This window comes from Sinocyclocheilus grahami, unplaced genomic scaffold (assembly GCF_001515645.1).
Source record: "Sinocyclocheilus grahami isolate Dianchi unplaced genomic scaffold, SAMN03320097.WGS_v1.1 scaffold122.1, whole genome shotgun sequence".
Taxonomy (NCBI): Eukaryota; Metazoa; Chordata; class Actinopteri; order Cypriniformes; family Cyprinidae; genus Sinocyclocheilus; species Sinocyclocheilus grahami.
Window position 1 is genome coordinate 953,606 of NW_015505301.1, and position 8,707 is coordinate 962,312.

The window sequence follows — 8,707 nt, forward strand, 5'->3', positions numbered from 1 at the left end:
TTGTAAACAAGATTGTAATCTAAATTAAGTGCACATACTCAAAGGAATAAAATCGGTGAGACTATCTGATGTCTTGGGTACTGTGCTACAAAGAGCAGATGCCCAGAAAGGGAATAATTGAAACTGAACACTGCATGAATGTTTACTTACTTTTAGACGTCTCTGTTTTGCAATATAAGCATCTTTAAGATCGGGATTCTCCGTTGCTAGTTTCTTAAGCTCGGATTCTGTGTTTAAAATCTGTGCTATAATACAGAAATTAAAGGAATAGTTTAAAGGAATAGTTCACCCAAAACTGAAATGTTCTCATAATTTACTGACCCTTAGACCAGGGGTGTCCAATCCTGCTTCTGGGGGGCCACTGTCCTGCAGAGATTAGCCCTCCAGATCGAGTTTGGACACTCCCCAACCACATGCCATCCAAGATACGTTTTTCTTCATTGGAACAGATTTGGAGAAATTTTGCAACACACACACACAACTACGTATACTGTAATTACTGTAAAACAGACACTTGTATAACTGAGAAATATGCTTTATTATATCTGACTTTTCTGTGCAGACAAATTACTTTTGCATATACAGTAGTATTATATATCCTTTGACTTATCACGTGAAAAGCATGACTGAATTGATGAAACATACTAATGCAGAACAGACAAATTCTTAGACAAAACCAGGAAGTTTTGTTTCTGTAATTGCTTCTACTGTATTTGTGACCAGACATTAATACAAAACATTTTAGCACAAAACACAATGGCCATAAAGGACCTACAGCATGAACTGAAACCATTTAAGTCTGTTTAATGAACCTATCAATGAAAAGATGAATTGTGTCTATTTTTCAAACTGCTTTGCTTCTTATTATAGCAAAAAAGTGCTTCTTGTGCAACAATCATCAAACTGTTACAGTATATATAAGCCAAATGTGATAATAAACATACACAAGTCAGGACAGAGCAATGCTGAACGAGTCCAAATAGCTGTCTCAAGACATGAGAAGTCTCCTTTTAAAATAAGTGAAAGCCAGGTAAGTGGCGCCCCCTATCAAGCCAACCAATAAAGTGGCACCAACAAAGGCTGGAGCCTTTTTCTTTGCCACCCTGAATGCGGTGGGCAGCACAGCAGATATGAGGATGTTGTTGACATGTCCAAGCACTCTGCGGAAAGCCGGCCGGTTCAGGACAAGCTCATAATACATCTCCAGGTTGACCCGGGTCCCATTTCCCCAGAACCGACGGGACAGACCCAGGAACTTGAGGCGGTGAAGGGTGACAGCGAGGGAGACGTCAGCAATGCTAAAGAAGTCGCCACAGAGCCAAGCCTGCTGACTGCCCTCTTCTGGAATGTTGATAAGATGACAAGTGACAGGGTAAGAAGCCAGATTTTTTTTTTATCTTATTGATTTTACTGTAAACAATTCATCCATGCACATTTTCTTTATTTATTTGATTATTCACAATTCTTCTTATTTTGCCTTTATTACGACAGGACAGTGTAGAGTAGACAGGAAGAAAGAAAAAGAGAGGGATGGGATCGGGAAAGGTCCTCGAGCCAGGATTCGAACTAGGGATACCTGTAATGCAACAATGTTGTATGTTGCGCACAGCCCACGGCGCCGACAATTATTCACAATTCTTAATCAAACTCTATCTTCTGGTGAAAAGACATACTTCTTGCTGATGACATATGCTGGACTTATATAGCTTATATAGCTCTACAGCTTGAGTTATAGTTGTGGTGCAGACTAAATTAAAAAATTTAAGATGATTTTTTAAATTTTATATCATTATCATTGGTGTGAACAGGCCTTTAACGTTTTTAAAAGTTTTAAAATTATATATTTTTTAATAAAACCAGCTGTTCCCACGTCAAAGTTACTTGACAACACGTGTACAATGCACCATAAAAAATTTATTGTATATAAAAGTTAAAAACCAAGGCAACGTTTTAGGTTTTCTCAACTATTGTCTTCATAATTGTACTAAGTGACACTACTTTGTTTTTTCAATTTTAATTGGTATGTTCACTAAATGCAAAATGCCTCATTCTGCCAATACGTTTGTCAAGACAACTGATTTCTTGTTCAGCAAATTTTTATTAAGTAACAATAAATGAATTTATTTTTTGATAGCTGTAATCTTATAGGGCACTTGACATGTTAAGTGAACTATGCTATCTTTTGTTTGTGAAGGAGCAGTCGTCCTACAAAGTAAAGACATCCAGGATATACTTTTGAATGGCTGAACATACTGAAGGATTCAACAATTGACACACAAACCTCAAGAATGGTGACAATCAACAGATGTAAAAAGATGAGCTCTTTACAAATACAATACACTAGTTGGGACAACAATTAGGCAATTTCTGTTGGTCTGACATGACCTGGGTTTTTATGAAGTTTCAAAAAAGTTTTTTAACAGTGCTTTTACTGTTTAACAAAATATTCTCCCACCTGGTGTCTCCTCAGTCCTCCTCTGCAGCTCGGTCTCAACTTGATCCAGAACATTCTCCAGTTCATCCAGGAGTTTCTTCAGGTATTTCATATTATCATGGTCAAACAATTTACTCTAGAGAGATTCAAACAAATAGTGTTTTGTGAAATTCAGCAATCACATTCTTGGCATTGTAAACAAGATTGTAATCTAAATTAAGTGCACATACTCAAAGGAATAAAATCGGTGAGACTATCTGATGTCTTGGGTACTGTGCTACAAAGAGCAGATGCCCAGAAAGGGAATAATTGAAACTGAACACTGCATGAATGTTTACTTACTTTTAGACGTCTCTGTTTTGCAATATAAGCATCTTTAAGATCGGGATTCTCCGTTGCTAGTTTCTTAAGCTCGGATTCTGTGTTTAAAATCTGTGCTATAATACAGAAATTAAAGGAATAGTTTAAAGGAATAGTTCACCCAAAACTGAAATGTTCTCATAATTTACTGACCCTTAGACCAGGGGTGTCCAATCCTGCTTCTGGGGGGCCACTGTCCTGCAGAGATTAGCCCTCCAGATCGAGTTTGGACACTCCCCAACCACATGCCATCCAAGATACGTTTTTCTTCATTGGAACAGATTTGGAGAAATTTTGCATTACATCACTTCCTCACCAATGGATCCTCTGCAGTGAATGGGTGCCGTCAGAATGAGAGTCCAAACAGCTGATAAAAACATTACAATGATCCACAAGTAGGGATGTAACGATTAACCGCGAGCTGGTTGAAAATCGATTTAATTATGAGACGATTCAAATCGGTTGAGATGCTAAACAAATCGCGATTAAATTAGGGGAAGGAGTTTATATGAATGTATGTCTGAGGGGAACTTACTGTCTTTTACTCTTACTGTCTGTATAATGTATATTAATGTTTACAGCGGAAACCAAGGAAACGCTTTAAGCGCCACCTGCTGGCAGAGAGTGAATCTGCGTCTCATTCAGCTCGTCTGCTGTTTCTGTTTCATGCAGATATTTTTTATGCATAATATCACAAAACTGAAGTCAAACCATTCAGTTTTTGCTTCAAATTTCTTAATTATACAATGTAATTTAGATTAAAAACTGCTCATGTTGCATGTATGCAGCATCTTTGTTTGGATTGTGATTAAAATGCAGTGGTTGCCTCTAATTTTAAATGGAAAGAGCACAGACAAAGCCTTAGTTTGTTTATATGAAGAGATTTCTTTTATTTGTGTTATTTATTTGATTTGGGGCTTGTTTTAAAATTTAAATTTAGTTTTGTTAGTTACATTTACATTATATTAAAATTTAGTTATTTAGCAAACGCTTTTATCCAGAGCGACTAACAAATGAGGACAATAGAAGCAATCAAAACCAACAAAAGAGCAATAATTTACAAGTGCTATATTAGTATATTATTATAGTGTTATATTTCAATTTCACAACGAAACGTAAAGTATTTTGTCCAAGCAATAATAAAAGGACACATTTAATTTATAATTTGTCTTAAATCTAATTTTGCTAAAAGAAAATCGTGAATCGAATCGTGAAATCAAAATCGTGAATCGAATCGTGAGTTGAGGGAATCGTTACATCCCTATCCACAAGTAATCCAAACGACTCCAGTTCATCGATTAACCTCTTCTGAGGCAAAAAGCTGCATATTTTTCATCCATAATTATATCCACAAAGACGTTTTTAACGTTTTCAAACCATTGCCTCCAGCTAAAATACAAATCCTCTATTCATAATATTGCTTTCTCCAGTGAAAAAAGCTGTCCCGTTTGAATTGGGAGAGAAATATGCACAGATCAAGCACCGTTTACAAGCGAGAACACTCCAAAACAGTTCTAAACAAATATGTCAGTAAGTTTTGTCTTGAGAGGACTATAGGGGATGGATTTTTTCACTGGAGGAACTGATATTATGGATTATGGACTGGTATTTTGGCCAGAAGCAATGTTTTAAAGTTAAAATGCCTTAATGTTTGATTTGTTTCTCATAAACATGCAGCTATTTTTACTTCAGAAGATGTTATTCGATGGTCTGAAGTCGTGTGGATTATTGTGATGTTTTAACCAGCCGTCACTGCAGAGGATCCACTGATAAGCAAGAGATGTAATGCTAAATTTCTCCAAATCTGTTCTGATGAAGAAAAAAAAAACTCATCTACATCTTGGATGGCCTCAGGGTAAGTACATTTTCAATTTTGTTTTGGATGAATGATGCATTTAATTCACAGTATTCACAATAATTGAAGGTTCATATTAAGTTATTATGCTCAGTCCCCTTCTTACTGCGAATGTGGGTGGTGGCATAAGCTGGGATGTGGGAGTCTACTGTGATCTCTGGGTGGAGGATGCAGCCATGGGTATATGCATCCATCTGCAGGGAGTCCAGCAGTTCTCTGTAATGCTGAACTCGATGATAATACGTGCTTCCCTCTTCTGGGATCAGCTTTGGGGTGTGCTCTGATTCATTGAAATGTACAAAGCACATATACAGTATGCATTGTGACCAAAATATTTGGCTGCAATCTACATGAGCTGCTCTCCAGGGCATATATATTATTTTGACTCACCCTTCAGTGCCTCTCATTTTATCCAAATTTCTGCACAGGCATGCTGAACGTAACAGTACATGCAAACATAAATGCAACCAAACGAAAAGAAGATAACAAATGCATTGAACACAGCAAAAGCAGCTCAAAAAAAAAAACATAAGCCTGCACTATCAAACAATTACAGCTATTAACACACTGGAAATCAGCTGACATCTAATACAGATATTATGAAAATGTAGTGTTTTAAATGCATTTATTAACTGTGTATTCAGGTGCAGGAGTAAATTTGTTTAGTCATACATTTACTGAACCCACTGATGCATGAATTATTAAATCAATGCCAAAACTTAATGCTTCTTTTTACTTTAAAACAATAACAGAAATATTCCCAACCATTTATTTTATTTTAATTTAAAATATAATTACTACAGGTCAAAAGTAGTAAGTTGTAATACTTGTTTAATGTTTTTGAAAGAAGCCTCTTATACTAAGCTGCATTATACTCTCAAGGCAGCAATTATTTGACCAAAAATACAGTAAAAACAGTAATTTTGTGTAAATTAAAAGAACTGTTTCCTATTTTAATGTATTTTAAAATGTAATTTACTCGTGTGATTTTTTAGCAGCCATTACAGTGTCATATGAGCCTTCAGAAATCATTCTAATATGCTGATTTGCTATGCAAATATTATCAATTATTATTGGTGATCAAAAGGTTATCAGTTTTAGCTGAATAATTTTTTTAATCCATAATACTTAGATTTTTCAAGATTCTTTAATGAATAGAAAATAGAAACCTTTTGTAACATTATAAATGTTTTTCTGTCACTTTTGATCAGTTTGATGCATCCTTGCTGAATAAAAATATTATTGCAGCAAATCAGCATATTAAAATGATTTATAAAAGATCATGTGACACTGAAGACTGGAATAATGACAATTAACCTGAAAATGATTTGGAATAAATATTAGAATATATTAAAACAGAAAACAATTATTTTCAATTATAATAATATTTCACATTATTACTGTTTACTGTATTTTGATCAAGTAAATGCAGCCTGAGACATTTTCACAAACATTAAAAAAAAATCCTAATTATGTCAAACTTTTGACTGGTAGTCTAGAGATGCTTGGTTAGCCGTGTTGAATTCAATAAATAAAAAATAACATATACAGTTAAATGGAAAGTCATATAGAATTGTTATTATTATTATTATTATCATTATTTATATGTGACATCACACCCTGAATTATTAAAAGGATTTTAAAGAGGTGTGGTGGATGCCATGCATCAGAGGGTTCAACAACACTATGCCCTTCAGTACTCTTGTGTTTACAGCATTTTACACTGCAAATCATGCAATTTGAAATGTAAATACTGTTTTACATATGGCATTAACCCAAAATCCTGAGCATTTACCATCACAGAAGTTCTGCTCCAAATAGTCCATGATTTGTGTGGGGTCACAGATGACATTGTCATTGTGAACGAGCACAGGAACCTCTCCAGTGGGGTTCAGACGCATAAACCAGGGCTCATTGTGTTCACTCAGAGGCAGACTCACATCATACTCCTCACACTGAAGGCCTTTCTCAGCTATTGCCAGTCTCACCTATGACAGAAACACAATGTTCCTTTGTTTGAGTGTATCATCATTAGATCATTATACCAAAGAAAGACCGAGACGGCAGTTATTTTGCACTCATACTCTCATCTTGTTTAAGAAAACAACAGCAGGTTATGCGCTTGTTTTACAATTCTACAATACAGTTGTAATTTAGGCGTCTGTGTTATGATTACTGTAATTCAACACAGCCTACACAACTTGCATCATTACGCTTCATTAATAATGTATAATTTATGAATAATTAACATGTATGCTGTCAATCAGCAATTGTTTAATCGAGACAGCCACATGAATAGGAATAATCCAAATAATGCCACGTTTTTTAAAAATATGTAAATATCACAATCAAAACAACAGATCAGATGCTGCATCCGCCCTGATGCTATTGGCCTGCCTACGCTAGTAATGTTGAATTATGGGATGACTTACCTTCTGAGAGCTGAATGACTGAGTCCAATGATACAAAATCAGTTTAGACTCTTTGTTTTTTGTTTTCTCGACAACCTCACCGCTGCCTTGTGACAGTGCATCCTTCTTAATAAGGATTTCTCTCTCATCCTGAGATTCACCGATGTTTTCCACCGCCATTTTATCAGACATTGGCTGTGTCTCAAAATCTAGTTGCCTTCGACGACATGTCTGTGCATCTTACGCGCGTGCAGCATTCTTCCGCATCAAACGCGTTTGTAGTGTTTATTGAAATCACAGACGCCTACCCGTGTATTTCACCGCGCCTTGAAACTGGTAGCTACACGCGTCAATGATTTCCACAAACGCAGTCTAGGTAGTCAGCACACTAGGTTTTGAGACACAGCCAGTGAGTCGAACGGCGCAGCCTCCAGTGGTGGTACCCAACTTCTTAAAGGACACACATTCACGATCACGAAATGTAGCCTAAAATATAGGCCTAATATAAAGTAGATATTTATATTATGTTTTTTTTTCTATTTCTATCAAGTGAAAATCTAATTCTTACTTTTTATATTGATCTAAAATAAAAAACAGCTAACAGCATATGCATTTTCATGTTTGAATATTATAAAATCAGAAGCGCACTTTTTAAATGAACCAACAGATTATTATTATTATTATTATTATTATTATTATTATTATTAACTCACTGCTATAACATGTTGAGAAATTTTTTTTTTCTTCTGTTGAGAAGATTAAAAATTTAGGCTAGAGTTTATTTTTCATAAGTTATAATGTGCAGTATACTGCTAATACAATTTTTTCACACAATAAAAATAAACTTTGCCGAGTTTCACAAATACTATATTATTTTGTAAACTATTACCTCTGTTGCAGAGGAGGATCCCGTACTGCCTCCTCCGCACCACCAGAGGGAACCGTCTCCTGAATATTAATCATTCCCATTCGGACTCCAATTCCCATCACCCCTCATACCTGGGACTGATTGCTCATCCACACCTGCACCTCATTTACACACACACATATAAGCCACTCACACACACAGACTCTCTGCGGTATATCCAAAATGGCGGCGCGTTCACACGCTGCGGCTTCTCTCTCTCCCGACAGAAAGGTGTTTTCGTGTTTTTTGTCTTGTGATTCGCAGTGTTTTTGTATGCATTCGTCGCGTCTATTTGTTTCCAAGCGCGCATATTGTCGTGAGTTTCTGCTCGATATCAGCAGAACCACATTTTTAGAGTTAAACTCTGCGCACGCCGAAGAGCTGCGGGATCTCGGTCTGCTCCGGAGGCCCACTCCATCACCGACCCCCACTGCTGCATCTCGCCCACAGCGGAGGCGCCACAAGCGGCGCGAGAGGAAGCAGAAGAGGGGTAAGCGCGGAGGTATCCGGGCTAGGCTAGCGGCTAACCCACACAAGCCGGCTATCCCCACCATCGTACTGGCTAACGTACGCTCTTTGGACAATAAACTGGACTACATCCGACTACTACGCTCAACTCAGAGGACTGTAAGAGACTGTTGTGTTTTTGTGTTCACGGAAACATGGCTCAACAACAGCGTTCCGGACTGCGCTATTCATCTCGATCAGCTGACATGCTATCGAGCGGACAGAGCTCGCGT

At 36.8% G+C, this 8,707-nt stretch overlaps 1 protein-coding gene across 2 annotated transcripts; it reads right to left on the bottom strand.

Moving 5' to 3' along the window:
- Nucleotides 1-605: 605 nt before the first annotated feature.
- On the bottom strand, nucleotides 606-7,466 carry gdap1 (ganglioside induced differentiation associated protein 1). Of its 2 annotated transcripts, XM_016278504.1 has the most exons (6): nucleotides 7,082-7,466; nucleotides 6,445-6,637; nucleotides 4,756-4,929; nucleotides 2,777-2,871; nucleotides 2,456-2,570; nucleotides 606-1,341 (listed from the first exon to the last, which is right to left on the bottom strand). In XM_016278504.1, exons 1-6 carry the CDS (start codon nucleotides 7,250-7,252, stop codon nucleotides 989-991), a joined length of 1,101 nt encoding a protein of 366 aa, XP_016133990.1. In that variant the 5' UTR covers nucleotides 7,253-7,466; the 3' UTR covers nucleotides 606-988. The 2 variants fall into 2 exon arrangements, with proteins under 2 accessions (XP_016133990.1, XP_016133991.1); XM_016278505.1 differs by lacking the exon at nucleotides 4,756-4,929.
- Nucleotides 7,467-8,707: the final 1,241 nt, after the last annotated feature.

What these genes read in the sequence shown, in the direction of transcription:
- gdap1 (XM_016278504.1), bottom strand. Translation starts at nt 7,252, where the DNA reads ATGTCTGATAAAATGGCGGTGGAAAACATCGGTGAATCTCAGGATGAG. An exon ending in GGAGCAGAACTTCTGTGATG is followed by an intron (nt 4,930 to 6,444) that starts GTAAATGCTCAG and finishes TCAATGAATCAG; the next exon opens with AGCACACCCCAAAGCTGATC. An exon ending in GAGGACTGAGGAGACACCAG is followed by an intron (nt 1,342 to 2,455) that starts GTGGGAGAATAT and finishes TCAACATTCCAG; the next exon opens with AAGAGGGCAGTCAGCAGGCT.